Source organism: Rhyacophila brunnea, unplaced genomic scaffold (assembly GCF_057557595.1).
Source record: "Rhyacophila brunnea isolate RB1 unplaced genomic scaffold, BYU_Rbru_1.0 scaffold_15, whole genome shotgun sequence".
In the NCBI taxonomy this organism is placed as follows: Eukaryota; Metazoa; Arthropoda; class Insecta; order Trichoptera; family Rhyacophilidae; genus Rhyacophila; species Rhyacophila brunnea.
This window is the reverse complement of record NW_028232806.1, coordinates 19748718-19767150: the sequence shown is the minus strand read 5'-3', so window position 1 is coordinate 19767150 and position 18433 is coordinate 19748718. Positions and strand designations below refer to the sequence as shown.

At 29.3% G+C, this 18433-nt stretch overlaps 1 protein-coding gene across 2 annotated transcripts in view; it reads right to left on the bottom strand.

The window, feature by feature from the left end:
• Positions 1-7830: 7830 nt before the first annotated feature.
• The window catches only part of LOC147075020 (acetylcholine receptor subunit alpha-like), a 52920-nt gene continuing 42317 nt past the window's right edge, over positions 7831-18433 (bottom strand). For both annotated transcript variants that reach the window (XM_085942852.1, XM_085942853.1), the window contains exon 12: positions 7831-8146. In XM_085942852.1, coding sequence (XP_085798978.1) covers positions 7979-8146 — 168 coding nt within the window. In that variant the 3' untranslated portion in view covers positions 7831-7978. The remainder of the gene's footprint in view (positions 8147-18433) is intronic.

Sequence of the window (18433 nt, the reverse complement as noted above, 5' to 3'; positions counted from 1 at the left end):
ATGAAAAGATCTTGAACAACGTTTTTTATACATATTTCGGCTTATAATATTACTCAGTTTTTTTATATACTATGTTATAATATTTTACTAATAAGATTGTTTGCTATATTGTCTGCATTATCGTTTTTTGTAACTACCGATTAATTAATACATGCGTTTTTATTTCATTGTTATTCATAATATACAAGCAGCTACATGATATAGTGATTTTTTTTTAATTTTCATATTTAGCGTTATCAAAATAAGAGTAAATTTTTCGCTCTATAAGTTGATTACGTCACGAGTTGTATGGCACGGTGCACCATCAAGTTGCAACCACATATTGTCAACATCAAAATCATCTAATTTATGCCAGAAAAATCAGTCATCATGTTTTTGTAGCGTTATTTATTGGCAATAACTGCATTGACATTATTTTAGTTTTCAAAAGAATATGGTCCAATAAGGTATTTCAAGAATAGCATGTGAGTTTTCATGTGACAATTATGCTAATTACGAGCATCATTGCTAAAGATGATTTTTTTTATGAAATAAATAATGAGTTTGTTTTAAGTTGCTCTAAAGCCCAATCAACAAAATTTCGACGCACCAAAATAAATGGTTATTCGGTTTCAGTTATTGTATAAACTGTATTTTATACGCCTGTAAATGGAAATCTTTATGAAGATTATTCCGTGTAGGTAGTGGCGTAAGAGAGTCCAAGCTCATGAAATTACGTGTAATTTTGATTGTTCTGGATTTTCATCGAAATTTTGATTTACAATATCGATATTTTCAGCAGACCGTTTACATCTTTGACGGGTTTGATTTTTAACATCACAAATATTACCATTTGACGTGATTTTTTTAAATTAAATTACGAATAGTAAGTTATGTAGGTCGATTATTTCGACCATAAATTTCGCGTAATATCAGAAAAATTGCTTGGATAAATGCATTATAGTTGTAATAAATTTTAACAATTTATTTACGCTTAATAACTGTGTATTTTTTGATGAATATTTTCTAAGCAATACTGAACACAAATGTCAATTTTGGTGGGAATGTTTTATTTTATATTATGATGTATTGGACTGGAAATTCTTAAATATATTATTATGTTTAATATTTTTTAAATGTACAAACAATGTCTTCAGAATCAAAACATAAATAAAATGAACAAATTCATGTTTGTATATTACTTTTTTTTCATAACACATTCTTCTATTCAATGGAAATATTTTAATTATTCTTTACGTACATAATAGCATTCATAAACCGCTTTGCGGTAAACAATTTAATAAAACAAACATGTTTTTTGTTAAAAAAATATTTCAATATACAATATTTTTAAGAAAAGTTAGATTTTGTGCTTTAAAAGATGTTATATATATACCTCGGAGAATTTAATTGAAATAATATCATAACTCATAACTCTACGAGATAGAACTATATCTGCAAGACTATTTTAACATAGGTATCAACCTCACTCCAAAATTAATAAAAAAGTGATAAGTAAATTTGATAATATTATATTGTATCCAGGCAGTTAATTATCCCGGGAAGTTAACTGGCAGGCGTGATATTTTTTTAACACGGCCGCTCATGACCGGTCACTGCATTGTTTATGGATTTTTTCCGAGTAATATCCGTGTTATTTTGAAGCCATTCAAATAACGGAATCGTGTTACCGTATTACCTATTTAGATTAGTCCTACTGATCTCATTTACAATTTTCTTCTGTGAAAAATAGTCTCGGTCTGACGCTTGATTTGGTGCTATCCAACGTTGGTTGCACGGTGGTCAGCGAATGTGACGAGCCTCTCGTTCCTGAAGATGTCTATCATCCCTCTACTTGCACAATTGTATCTTTTAAGCATGTATCGCACAGAAATGATTCGTCGATTACTCCACTGAATAGGCATAATCCGCAATGAAATTTTTCAAATGGATTTTTTTTAGCGTTGTATAATTCTTTGAGTACTACAGATGGGACCTCTTTATATGAACAAATTGATGTAAACACGGCATTAGATATTTTCTATAATAAATTTTATAACAATCTGGACTCCTCTTTCCCTCGCCGGCTCGTTCATCTACTCATATCCTAAGTGGTTTACGCCAGAAATTATTTATAATCTGAGGTCAAAGGCATATTATCATGCACTGTGGAAAAAACATAGACGGACTGCAGATTATAGTAAATTTTTCTGTCTCAGAAACTCATTGTATTGTGACATCTCTTCGGCTCACAAATCATATCTAACGTCGATTGGTCGAAATATTGTCTCATATCTTAATTGTTTTTGGAAATATATTCATTCGCTTAGTTCCAGTAGTACTACAAAAGACAATGCCATGATGACGTTGAATAATAATCCTATAGAGATCCATGGTATATCTGATGCATTTGCTTAGCATTTTGAATCACTTTATAGCTCAATAGAACCGCTACTTGACCCCGATTCTGCTGGTACTTCGTCTGCAACGCAAGATATTCAAATCTCAGCTTTTGACGAGAAAGATATGGAATATGGGTTTTCAAATTTGTCTCCCAAAAGTTCATTTGGTCCAGATGGCTTGCCACCTTATGTTGTTAAGGGCTGTTACGAACATATATCCTTTCCGCTTAAACATATATTTAATTTAATCATAGCATCCAGCACTTTTCCTGATGCATGGAAAATAACCTGCCTAAGGCCGCTTCATAAAAAGGGATCTAGATCAGAGATCTCTAACTATAGGCCAATAGCAGTTCTTTCGGCTCCATGCAAATTATTTGAATCGATATTACATAATATACACATCAACCGTCAAATAGACTCTCGCCTCTCCGATTCACAGCATGGTTTTCGACTTAGGCGGTCCACAGTAACAAACCTTATAGTGTATAATAATTTTATTTCAAATTCTATGGATAAGTCAATTCAAGTTGATTCTGTGTACACAGATATTTCCAAGGCATTTGATCGTGTTAATCACGATATTTTATTACAAAAGCTTTGTACATTTGGCGCGTCATATAGTATAATATGTATTTTTGCTTCTTATTTGAAAAATCGCCGTCAATTTGTTGATTACCATGGGAATGAATCGTGGATTTTTAGAACGAACTCTGGTGTTCCTCAAGGTTCAAATCTTGGCCCAATAAATTTAATATTTTTTGATGATATTGTCAAAGTTATAACCGATTCTTCTTGTTTGCTATTTGCAGATGATCTTAAACTTTTTCGAACTATTAAAACCCCATTATGCTGTGCGATGATTCAGTCTGACCTAGATGCTATCTCGCAATGGTCTATCTTGAATAAACGTCTTGAATTCGCTACCTCCAAATGTAATATTATTTCATTCAGTCGTTCAAGGCACACCTTATTGTTCCCATACACATTGTCTGGTATAATATTGAGTAGGGTAACGGAGATAAAAGATTTGGGTGTATTGTATGATGCAAAGTTCACTTTTAATCAGCATATTCTTAACATCAGTACTAGATCTAGCAAAATGCTTGGTTTTGTTATGAGGGTTTCAAAATCATTCGAAAACGTCCGAGTGCTACGTACATTATACGTATCATTTGTGTTGAGTATTCTTGAATATGCCAGCATTATTTGGAGTCCTAATAGGTCCATCCACACAATTAAGTTGGATCGAGTCCACAATAGATTTCTTAGATTTCTCCACTTAAGAACATACGGGTTCTTTCCTTTTGATAATGACAATAAAATGAATTTCCCGACTCGTTTTCTTCTGGGTATGCTATTAATGTAATCCTTGTCTACCCGAAGAGTGATTGTTCTTTTAAAGCATTTCTTTTTATATTATTTCATTTTTTTTTTAATTCGTGGGTTCATTTACAATCCGTATATACCTACTGGCAAATATTAATTTTCATGTTCCCACCAATATCATTCGTAGCTCCACGGTCTTCAAGATACCTCGTCGCAGGACAGATGTTATGTTTCATGATGCTGCGTATCGTGCAATTAGCTTATTTGATGGCACCATGATTGTTTTGATTGTTGATTTGTTTTTTATTAACTATATAATGTTATTGGACGTATTACATAGGTTAAATTTATAATTGTATAAATTATCTTATTATTTCATTAATATTTACACATGCTGTCTTTTTATTGTTATTTGTAATTAAGATATTTTTATACACTTGTATTTATTATGTATTATGGCGCATTGACCAATAGCTGTAATGCCGTAATACTCTTTTTTATAAATAAATAAAATAAATAAAAAAATAATTATTTAATTTTTTAAGTTTTTGTTATGGGCTTAAATTCCTCACAATTTCATTCTGAAATAAATATTATCACTAACAACTTCTCACTACCACCTATTTAGAGCCAAGCCACACCGGGCGATTCTGGTCTCGAGACCAGTCGCCGAGACCAGACCGATGTATGCAGTTATATGGACTATGCCACACTATGTGTGACTAGGCTCTTACATAATATACAAAACCAATCCAAGGCCGACTATAGATAGGGTACTTAATTGCGAGTTACGATGGCAGTCCTACTTATTGATTATTTTAGGATGCAATGAGGTTATCTATTTGTAGTAAATGAACATTTTCGATTTTATATTTCATTCAAATTAATTACCGTGTATTTTAATTTAAAATATTCATCATTTATTACTACATTTACAACAGTTAACCACAAATCACTAGTTGACATAATATAAGCAGTTACTAGTGCTATGATGGAAATTTGTTGTTTACAATCTCGTGTTCTAGCCCGGTGAATCGACTCGGCAGATAATTTATAATCGAGATCAAGTGAAACTGTTTTGTTCCCTTGCTTCTTTCAAAATAGGTTACTCCAAACTACATAATTAACCATACATAATGACTAATATTATATATTTTTTTGATATCATTTTCATTTTTCATTCTTTGATGACTTCTTTAGTTGTACCAAATTTTTTGTAGTCATTTTAATTTCTCCCTGCACTGTATACAATCCTTAATAACTTAATATAATATTACTGGCTTATAATTATAATCAATTAAGTATTCATTTATATGTAACCTATATACATCAACATTTTATACTTCTGTGAATGTTCCCGATAAAATAAGAAAAAAAGATTTTTCCTCTTACTGATTAAAGTTTAACAATTTTAATGTCACATGTACGCAATGTTATGATCCAATATACAATTTTGTTTTCTTTTCATTTTTCAATTCTCTATACAAATATTTACCATCTCCATCTCGTTACTGCCAACATCTCAGCTTCATACATCCTCACTATTTCGGTACCAATATAGGCAATGCAGGAACATTTTTTAAACTAAATTATCGTATTAATTGAACTGGCGCATACGTGAATTCCATTATCTTGGTTTTAAAACAAATCTATTTTAGTTAATTCTACTTTAACTGACATTTATATGTTAACAGATTTTTCTTGTTGGAGCCATCGACTATATATTATATAACTACTGAATTTCACTATTTGTCGATCGTTCTAAAAATATTTTATAGCCCAAAATATCTGTCAACACAAATGAATCAATTAAAGAAAAAATATCAAAAATAATTTAAATTAAATATTTATTTTATTCAACGAATAGTTCACAAGTTTTAAGAATGTTAAATATTATACAAAATTAAATATACATAAAATATAAAAAATAAATATACATAAAATTAGAAAATACGGATTTGAGCCAATGTTTTGTACTAATTAAGTTACGGGCTTCCTACTTAATTACGACAAAATTAACTAACAGTTTTTACATGAAATTCTTATCAAATTGCGTTAATGTTGGTTATTTGAGGTGTTTTCAGAGAATATAAGAAATAGTTTATGAAATTATTAGCAAATAAGTGCAAGTGCATTACAACTATAATTTGGAGTGATCGGAGTGTTGTTTGGTAGTTAGGGCACTTAATTTTATTAATACCTTCATTTAAAACACAAAAACTGCCACTGAGGTGTTTTCAAATTATGTATACAAATAATTTTGTTTAAAAACCATTACTTTTTCTGGTAACACATAGATTGTATAGTTGAGGATTAAATTTAGTCTCTAAGCAACAGATAGTTTCCGCCTCTAATTGTTTTATTTATATGTCAAAAGATTTTTCTTTGCAAAATGATTAAGAACCGTTAATTTTACAAATTCCACATCGTCACTTCTGAGTAGTAAGTGAACATCGACTTTATATTCTGTCAAAGCGTGCTCTTGGATGTTTTAAGCATTCAAAGTATATTTTGCTCACTGACGTGTTAATTTATTCTGAGAAATAATAATAATAATATATATATATATATATATATTACGTACGTTTTTTACTTTGTTCATGCTAATTCCACTTAGTACCTACATAGGATGTAGTACAGAATTGTTGTAACCATTTATACTTCAATAAACTTCTTTATATCTGTAAAAACTAACAAATTGTCAGTTTTACGAAAATTTATACCACACATAAAACAAAGAAAATACTCGCGTTATATTTCTCTCCAGCATGATAAAGAGCCGTTATTGTGGTAGTGTTTTCATTCCTGGGTACATAACCTCACTTAACCCCCTATATCGGATTTTCTGGTTAGGCCTAATGTCTTTTTTTGCCCCGGGGATAACATTTCTGAACTCTTTATACTACTTGTATCAGGAGAACGGAACCCCTGTAATTTACAAGCAGCTCGCAAGATCCTTTACCGCACCGAAATTTATAAATATTAGATTTTGAATCATTTACTGTGATAAAACTTTCTTTAAATGTGATAAAAAAGGTATATTATCCATTTTATAGGGATAGGCATCATAAACAAGTCATGAAAATGAATAGATAAATGAAAAGCTATTCAATAAGTATAAATTTATTTCTTACAACTAAATACTCTTTTACTATGTAAGCGTGTATACCCTATACACGCTTACACCTTAATAGGAATAGAAAATTTGTACAACAATATAGTTGATAAAAACTTATAAGGAAATCAAATTATCTTAAATAAATTATAATGAAAATGCAGAATTACATAAGGTTAATTTATAAAAGACCAGTTATCTCGCTAGTCACCAATTTAGTTTCACAGTGAATGACCTTAAAAAGGCATTCATTTAACAGTGGATTAATCAAAGTTTATGATGATTACAATGCATTGCGATATATCTCTTAAATATTTTAATTTCACATTAATTTTTGTTTATTTGTCATTTATGTAAGAATTTCATTTTTCTCGTAAGTATTTGAATTGTTGCAGGAAAAATATGCATTTTATTTTTTCAACGAAACATAAACCTAATAAAATTGTCAATTGCTAAGAACTATTTAACCTTTAATTTCTAAGGGAAAACGATCGTTTATTTTTAAATGTTGAATCATAAGAAAAGTTAGTTTAAAAAATATACTTTGTAAATATTTATCCTTATTCCTCTATCTTTGCTAAGTTTACGATTTTATTTTCTGATAATCATGCATTTTATATAAAGCCAAATAATTCTAATAAGGTAACAGTACATACCTGCGTTATATATATATATATATATTATTAGTAATGGTATTACAGTTCTCTATAATTCTATTAATATTAATTATAATAAATAATGTTATATAGTACATGTTAAAAAATATTGCCACACCAGTTCGGTATATCAAGATCTTGGCAATTCTAATAGATATTCGATATTTTAAAATGCTAAATAACGTAAAAAAAAACTATTGTTTTGTTTATTGTATCATTAAAAGAGACAATTCAACAAACATTTTAATCTGATGTATAATATTTCACAGTTGATTAATAGCGCAGCATCAGATAGTGGCCGACCATCTTTAGAAGATAATACGATAAGGAGAATAATAATAATCTCAGCAATATTTGCTGTCTGAATAATTTTATAAAATAGTGATTATATTTTTTTATTATATACTGAAATTTTTAATTAATAATAACATTCTATATATAATATTATAATGACATCATTAAATTGCTACATAAAGATAAAGCTTTTTTTAGTAATACTAGTAATGAATAGAAAAAATGATTGCATAGAGTATGATGAAAATTATAAACATAGCTCTATTTATTGCAGTAACAAGCATTTCCCAATAGATTGCTTGATTATCATCGGAAGGCATTGCAGCAGCTGCCGTGTTGTCTTCTTGAAGGCTATTATATGTATCCTTAGTCTGAAAATAATAAAAAAAAAATTATAGTGATGTGAATTACAAATAATAACTATATTTTCTGCCATTTCTTTCAAAAATACCACGAAACGATAATAATATTAATCAAACTGTAAAAATACATACAAATAGTTTAGTTATGCTTATATTATGTTATGTATTATAATTAAATATATAAACTAATATTTTATATTATAGTTTAATACATATTATACCTATATACTGAGGTCTACTAAATTGACTCCCTTAAGGTGAAGCCTTTACTGAGTCCTTTTTAAAGAGGCACCTAGCGGAAAAATACGAAGCTTGAAATTTGAGAAATTTTTTTGATAATTTACAATTTCAACTGTATTAATCAATAAATATGTATCTAAAAACATTAAAAAGGAAAATATTTTTTATTTTAAGTCAAAGATAAACTTACAATTGTAAAAAATGTAATAAAATGTGAATTTGTTGAATCGGACAGCACGCAAATTTTATTTATGTATGGTCCCAATATTGAAGCTTGATTTTATATAAATAAAAAGGATTTCAAGTTAAACATATTTATATAATTTACATAAATATTACATAAAAATATATACATTTACATATAAACTAAATTTTATTAATAAATATGACCATAACATTTATGTAATAATAGGGTGCGGTCCGAATCAACAAATTCACATTTTATTACATTTTTTACAGTCGTAAGTTTATCTTTGACTTAAAATAAAAAATATTTTTCTTTTTAATGTTTTCAAATACATATTTATTAATTAATACAGTTGAAATTGTAAATTATCGAAAAAAATCTTAAATTGCAAGCATCGTATTTTTCCGCGACCTCACTTGATTTTATAACTATAAGTTAGCTTAATAATACTATTATATTATATATAATTACACCTCACGTCCTAATAGGTACTCGCATGGTGCACTGTTGATGAATGATAATATGATAAATGAGGAGACACTAGGTGCCAGGTAAAACGGACACAGGTGGCTTGATTGACTGACTTCGCACGGAGACTTATGAATAGAATTGTGGTTTTCACGACGATTGCACTGGACACGCTCGTGGTATGTACCTAACTTTTTTAACCAGTATGTATGCTAAGAATTACTTTTTAAACGACGGTATAGCTGTAAGGAGCCTACACGCGCCCGTTGTCTTGAGGTTACTGAATGTTATTCAATCACGGTCGACTGATAACCCGTGACTGCTAGTCTCCTGGCCTTGCGACAATACTGAGGTTTTCAATTAGGAGGGAAGAAAAGATTGAAGCATTCTATATGCCTAGAAAGTTTTGCAACATTGCTGAGCAGTTCTTAAGTCATTATGAATTTATTGGACAAAAAGTCAATATTAAAAAACACTATATTTTTTATATAATATATAGGTTTCATGAAAATAAGGAAACTTTACAAAATAAATATTTTGAAATCATCGACTGACAATCCACTTACATTAATAATATGAAAACTGTAGCTATAATAAGCTATTTTAGAACACTCTAATGCAGTGCTCCGCAACCGGTGTGCCGCGGTGCATTGCTTAAAAAAATAAAACGCAAATAATTTTATATTTATTATATTATAAATATAATACTTATCTAATATCCAAATTTGCGTACATGTGTGATAATATTATATTATTTAAGCACCTGCAAGGTCAGAATGTAAATACATTGACACACTCTGATAAATTAGAAGGATTCAAAAATAAACTCGAACTTTTTCAGAAGGAGTTAAGAGAAAGATCTCTACAAATATACCTACTAAAGAACCTACCAGACCACCATTAAAAAAAAGGGATCAAGTTTGGATCCAGCTTAAAAACGTTTAACTTTGCTGCAAAAGAAATTTTATCATTACTTTCATACAATCAATACGACTGGATTCGAAACCCTTTCGCAACTAATGCCGAAAATTCTATGGAAGCGCTTTACCTATAAATTCGATTTGTTGAATTGAGAAACGATGGGAAGCTAAAACTGAACTTTGCCGATGTTCCATTGGCTATTTTCCGGATTTCGGTTAATAAAAAATATCCTCGGACATATCTAGGTGAGCAAAGTTTTTCAACTCAAGGTATAATTAAAAATAATAAACAGTCTTGCTTGGAGGGTCTTGACCATGAACTTCGGTTGCTCTTTCAACATTTCAAAATATATAAAACTTTTACGTTCATTGAAACAAACTCAGGTATTACATTAATTAGTTATTATATTGATAATACAAATACAAAATACATAAATTAATGTAATTTTGGTGCATGTCCCCCACAAGAGGGGGACTAATAGGGCTCTAGCCTGGTGGCCCACGCTCAGTGGGAGGGCGGCGTGGCAGGTTAACCAGATAAGTGAGATAAACACAGAATACAAATCTGCTCTAATACTAAAAAAGTCGCCTACTGCGCTATTTTACTACGCTAGTTTCAATATTTTTAAATATGCGATTGTAAGATGCAATTTTTTATTACTGTGTCAATACTCGACAAATAATTATTCATAACCTGATAATAAGCCATAATTTAAGTGGATGTATTAATAAATACAAAAAAATCGCTAAGCAAACAATAAAAACCATTCATTTTACCTCGAACACCATTTAGAAAACGCTACTTTAGATTATTATACTGTCTAACCTTAGCTAAAGGTAGGAAGGCCCGCCAAAGATCCTGGCCTGTGAGTCCGCTTCAGAATGTGGGGTCCGTGTTTCGATATATAAATTGTTTTACATGTGGTGTGCCGCGGAATTCTGGGAAGACCTTTGATGTGCTGTGGGTGTAAAAAGGTTGCGGAGCACTGCTCTAAAATACTCTATGAAAACTTTTTCCATATTATATTCTCATAATCTGGAAAATCATTATCGCATTACTCTTTTTAACCATGCTCGATCCTAAGACCATCATATGGGTACTTACACATAGTGGAGGTTATTGTCCACATAATCAGCCTATTACGTCTACACTCTGGTTCCAAATACACATTTAAAAACAACATGTAGAACTACCAGACCAGAGACTCACGATATGATAAGGCTGATGCGTATCCACTCACCCACCGTGGGCGTATGTAAAATCCTACCAAGTAAGTGATTATTCAATTTACGGACTATTTTAATGCAGTTTTCAAACATTACATAAGTCCCTTATTTTTTGATATAATTCATTAAATTAAATCAAAACTTTTATCTTCGAAAAAATACGTAATATTTTTTTTATAATATTGAGAAATAATTATTGGTAATAACCATTATTGTTTGGACTAAACCATGTGCTTATCGATAAGCTTTTGGTCATGTTTTATTCATTATTTAAATATGTAAAGCACAAAATAATGTAAAATATAATATTATAATATTGTGTGCAATGTTGTATTGACAGTTTCTACTGAACTGTTCCTAACAAGGCGTTCTGAAAATTTTATTGGTTTACCAGATGACGGTGTTTAATTACAATCCGATAATAATAAAACGAAAAGTAATAATTTGAATGACAATTATTATTTATTCGATATAATAAATTATCAATAACTTATTAGGATTTCAGATGAATTTTAATCACCGTGTATTAAAAAATTTTTACGTCTTTATTTTTAAATAGATAAAAACTGCCCACTACTACTCAGTATGTGAGTAAATGTGTTACGGCGAGGGACTATCTATTTGGTGGTGATTTTTTTTTTATAAAAGTGGAATGTTATTATTATGAAAAATTTATTTGTAAAAAGTCCATAATATAATATCAGCTTGCCCATTAATCATTTCAATATAACATCAATATTCATCAAAAAATATTCACATTCATTTGGAAAAGTTTTGTCACTGAGTATATTATATTATTGAGTGGATATAGATTATTAAAAATTAGAATTGGAATACAAATATAAATACACATACACGTATACCTACATATTATTTTATATTTAAATAATATTTATTTAGAATTTTTAATTATTTTAAATATTATATCAAAATAAAAACATTCACTTAATTAATTATTAACTCAGATTAAAAATGTAAAGTTTAGTAATGAATAATAAAACCTAAACATGTATGTATTTTTACTTTACCAGTTGAAAAAGTGTTGATGTTAACCATTGAATGTGTTGCACTACATGTTTTTGGTGGTTTTAAAATAAAATATAAAATCAATTAACATAAAAAAATATTAAAACAAGAATAAGTACAACGTCATGCGAATTACTGAGGTTCTCCTTTTTAGTTTAATATGATTAGTATGCATTACAATATTATATCAAATCCATTATTAAAGATTTTCATGATATTATTTATTATTATCTAACGAAAATTTTACATACAATATCCTACATTTTATTTTGATTGTACCTAAATAATTTGGCTACAATATATTCGGAAGTAAAAAAAATATTTGTAACTTTTAAATTATTTCAAGCCCCCGTGACAAATTTTCAGTTAAACTGTTTACCTGTTTTTCACTCTAGTGAATTTCTAGCGCGGGTTTTTCACGCGAATAATGCTTCATTCCTGACTATTTGTCATACGTACACTGTACACATATCCATACAAACCCACCCACCCAGACAGATTCAAACTGACAGTATTTTTTAAACTATAAAGCAGCGAAACTACAACTTTACACTATTTTACAAAATTATTGTATGTAAATATGTACTTCATAATAAAATTCCTGCCTATACCACTCTCGCTGGCTTTGGCAAAGTGTTTACAGTTTTTGTTTTAAATTTTGAAATATCTCGGGAACCACTATCCAAAACTAGGGTTTCCATTTACTTACTAAAATGTACAAAACTCACAGGAACACATTAACATGAGTAGACGCGATCGTTAATTCTCCAACTGTCATTGTTATCTGATAACACTGCTAAATACGCAAAATTTAATATACTTCAATTTTAGTATTTGTAATAATACTCTCGGAAAATGAGAAGCATGTATTACATATTATGTTTGACGTGGCTTAGTTGATGTTTTACAGAGGTTTGTGAGTAACCTTTGACTCAGGCCTCGATTAGGATTTAAATACAATTTGTATTCATTATGCGCCATATTTATCATGTCTTTGAAATCACCTTTACGTGTCAATATAAATAAATATATCTTTTTAACGACGTTAAGTACAATTTGATTGTTTTTGTGCTCATATCATTTTGATTTCACTTTTTAACACTTATACAGATTTTTACAAGACAAGTACTATCTAGCTATAGTAACTATAAATATTACAAGATAAAAAGAACTTTTTATATACAACGTTTTTAAATTTTCTGTTGAATCATATAAACTTAACTCGACTAGCTTAAACGATCAAAAAAATGTATTTGATAGAAATAATACTGAAATGTCATTTTGACCCTCATATTGATTTCTATAGTAATGCACGTATATATTAATAATTACCTAGCAACTAATAATAGTGGATTGGATTACGGATTTCTTCCAAAATAACTTTTTATACAAAACAGAATTAACTGAAAATGAATTTAATTCTACTTGAAGATGGCTAAAAGTATTAAAAAATTGTATTGGCATCGTGTTCTGATATATTCAAAAAGTTTCAAATGTCTAGCTAGTTGGGAAGTTAATTAAAAATCGATTTCAAGATTTGTACCGGATAAACAACCACCGGATAAATAAGAATACGACTTAATAAAAACGTTGTAATAAATGACAATAAAAATATTATTATTATTAGGTACCTATAATGTAATTGATAGGGGTGAAATTTTTAAATCATTTCCACGTCAAACTTTCAGTCATTAAACATTTATATGGAAACGTTTATCAATAAATTATAACGATTTTAATCAATTGCGACTTTCAATATTTGAATAGACCAATAATATCATTAAAACATATTTTGTAAAAAGTTTTCAAAATGTTGTTGATCTTTGTTTGAAAGGATTTTGATTTCAGAATAATTTATTTGAATTTATTGAAGTGTTATTGAAACGTTTCAAACTCAGTGTTAATCTGCTAAAGCCTTGATTTATTAAATTTGCTTTGTGTTTTTTTTTAATTTCTGTTATTAAAAGCGATTGATGAATTTTAATAATGACATTACCATTCATTAATTTCCGTACAAAAGCGCATCAATAAATTTTAATTGAAATATGAAACGTGCGCCTGTTTTTGACACAATGCTTACGGGCCCTTTTAATTAATTTTGTAATTAACGCGTTAATTTGCATTTGAAAAGTAATTAGCAAAAACACAATTTTGTGCGGCCCGTAAGCTATGGGTTAAATATTACGAAATGTATATATAGACCGGGTGCTTGGATCGAATTCATATACATAATTAAAGAGACGCATTTTCTTTTGTGATTCGTCTAGTTGAGACGATAGTATGCCTACTCAAAAGGCACAAAATAGTCACACAACTAAAGTTACTAATAACCACACAATTTAAACACTTTCAAGATTTTTACTAATAGGCATTTATATAACGTGTTTTCAAATTGTCTATAAAAAACATTATATTCTTAATTTTTTATGAATTATTTGTTGAATACCCATAATACCCGAGTAGATAACGTGTCAGCCTATAAGTTTGTGGGTCCTGGGTCTGGCATGACGGAGTATGTAGTGTGACACCCCCGTATGGTCCCCATTTGGGGATGTCTTTGTGTATCTGGATAAGCCCGAATCGGTATCAAAGCCAACAAATAATAAAGCGCTGATTACGAAAATAAATAATGTTAAAAGTCGGCCGGCAACATTGTCTTTGACCGTTGGAGATATGCAACGTCGCCCAAGAAAAAAAACCGTTGGGAATGATTTTTCAAGATGGCGCGGAGATCGCGACAAGCAGCAAAATCGCTAACGCGTACATTTCGCCCTCCGTAGAATTAAATTATTAAAAAATGTAACCATATAGTATAATAAACGTAAATAAACTCGCCGCTTCCATCACAATTCCGGTGCCTTAATTATCAACCTTCATCCCAAATACAGACGATAAAAAAGAAAACAAAACACAAAGTGACAGTTGAGAAATTTTCACATACCAAAATGGAGGGGAGTGATAGTAGGTACTTATTTGGTTGAGCAAGTAAATCACATCCATTTCTCCTAAAAATAAAAATCTTTTAATACAACCTCCATTCTGTAGAGGCCCATATTATTATGATCTTTTAGAATCAGACATGGTTAAAAAAGAGTTTGCTTTATATAGCTTAAATTTCTTGGAACGTCAATTACACTAAAGATCTTACAAAATTTTGATAAATTAGTTTTTTTGCTATCCAAATTCTTTAGTTTCAACATACGTATTCCTCAAGTACAAAAAAAATCTGATTATCTACTTATTAATGTCATACTATTGCTAAAAAATCTATCACCAAAACCGTACGTAGTAAAGGTATCTGTAAAAAATAAACCGGTAGAAGTCTGCTAGCATTTATTGAGCTCAGTGGAGCACGTTCGTCTACAATTCACAAAAGTGCATTGTGCCGAGGGTTTAGTCTCCCGGGGCAGGGAGTCCTTTGTATGGCAACGCTTGCAGACGTTCGATTGTATCGACAGAAGAAAAATATCACCCTTTTCTGTTATCATCAGGTCAGTTCAATAAATGACATTATGTGGCTACTAGTACTGTAAAAAATGTAATTCTTTCAGTAGTAATAATGTATTAAACATATATTTTTACATAATATCGTCTCTGTTCTGGCAGAACACACTAACTGGAGAATACTAGTTTTGAGTAATTTGACTTTGAAGTTGTTAAAATGTTTGAAATGGTATATCATGTGAGTTTATTAGGTAATCGTAAAAAGGATGACTTTTAAATGAAGACTGTTTATTTATTAAGAAGGCTTCCAGACGGTAAAGTTTGAAATAAGGAACATTTTGGAATAACTAACTCAATATGTCATTTTTTCGAATTAGTGTCTTCTGACAGAACAGTGACGATATATTTAATAAGTGACGCTTTTTTAGATTTTTGGTTGATATGACTGCTTATGTTATTGTATATTATAATAATATTCATTTTAAAAATGGTTATCTTATCTGCCCATTTTCTATTACACCAATTCAAATATAAGATGTATTTTTTTACAAAAATAGTCATATGCATTGATTTTTAAAAATGATCACATTCGCTTTTGGTTGGGCCAATTATGGTGCCTCTCATCTCTATATTTCCCTCCTACCTCAATTTCTCAGTATTGTTGCAAGACCAAGCGCAACGCAGTTACGAGTCAGTAGGCGACCAATTATTGATATAAAAACTTTAGTCATTCATTGAACATGCACTTACAACCTAAACCGTCTTTGAACAAAAGTGCCACGCACCAGGTGACTCAGTGATAGTGCAACCAGACCACGGTGCAAGATCATCAACAATATAAAAGGTTATTACCTGGCATCTTAATATAACATACATCCAGCATCCACATACACTATCACAATCATTCCATCAAAATCAATTACAGTCCACTATAGCGCAACCAGCTTTTTTTAAAATGTCCAAATGTATCGTGGTATTTTATCAAGATGGCTCCTATTATAAAAAAGTTTGCTCTGTGTAAAAAACATATTAATAAGATAACTTCAAAAAGAAAAAAAGTTCATTAATTTATTAAGTTTCACTTATATTGGAGATGGCTTCGTTTGTTTTTTACCGTTTATATTTTTATCGCTAAATTATATTTACAAATATTAACTTATCAATAATAAGTTTATTATACTAAATTGGCTAGATACGCTTGGCAAAAATAATATAATAAAATAATGGTTTCAAAATTATATTTAAAAAAAAACAACTTGAATTAAGTATGTACCTATATTAATAAAATAGTAGCGTAGAAGTATTTAATGCTGGTAATTTGAGGAAGTAATTTAATTAAAATGTAATATTCATGATTTCCATTATATTTAATATTGATATTAATAGTACGTACATATTAAGAGTAATTACTGTGATATATTAATTATTATATATCAATTAATTTATATAATTTTAGTCAGCAGTCAATGTGTGCCAAAGTCGGTAACCTCCAAGTTTTTGTTTTATTCTGGTTTTCTAAGCATTTTTTCCATCATATATTTATGTTCATTAAATATCTTTTAAGTAAAATATTAATTAACTTGATGTTGTTTGCAAAGTCCGTTAACATAATCAGCCGCACATTTTCTATATATAAAATTTTTACCGATTGTAATGAATTTCATGTATTTTTTCAGGTATTCGCTCTTTCTAGTTACTTAGAATACACATTTTAAAAATACATCAAAACTCAGATACTCGTAAATACTATAAAATATTTTTGAAAAAAATATGACGCCCAGTGGAACTCGAGTCCGCATCCATGGAATTTGTACCTATGTACTTTTTTACCAATTAAGTCGTATACGTCTTATTGAATTAAAAATGTGCAAATTATATTATTAATCGACAATCGGCTTGTGTTGCTTAAATTAAGTTATCAATTATATTAATTGCTCACCGATGTCAGGATTTCTCCGAAATTTAGTAATAACGTACTTGCACTTGCTAATAATTTAATTAATTATTTTTTATTACTTACTGATATCTGCGAAAAGATATTATTGTATTTACACTCATAAATAATAACATGATTATCTTTTTTTTGCGATTATCACTACCTGCGAGTCTATTCTATACAATATACTATAAGGCTGCTTTTGGCCGCTAACTAGGGTAGGTTTGTATCAAAGTACTAGCACTTATTGTAACAATTACAATACGTTGGTTGTAATTGTTGTAATAAGTGCTATATTACAGCATCTATCTTGGCTGTGATAAAATTTAGAGCGATATAGACAGTTTTGACTGCTAACTCAATATTAATATGTAATAAATACCCTCACTTTATCACATTTATTAGCGGTCAATAGTCAGTCGCCTTGTATGTATAGAATAGACCTGCTGCACTAATTTAGATGGAGTGTCATTTTAGTTGTATATAAATTATTTATTATATAATATATTTTCATATCATAAAAGAAGAACGATTTTTATTAGTTATTATATAAATACCATATTTTATAAATGATAATTATTTATATTCAATAATTTGTCTATTTTATATTATACTTGAATTAATTATTGATAATTTGATATAACAATAACTTAACATTCAAATGTAAAAGAAATAATTTTTATTTTCATTGAACTTCCCGTATCCATTTTCATTACGTTTATTTTCGAAGAGTTTTGTGGAGCGTAATCGTTTAGTTTTTTACAAGGTTGTTACAGTGAACAGAGCTTTTCTTTGTCGAACGAGAGACTTTGTTTTATCTAATTATTTCTTATTTTTTTAACCCTATC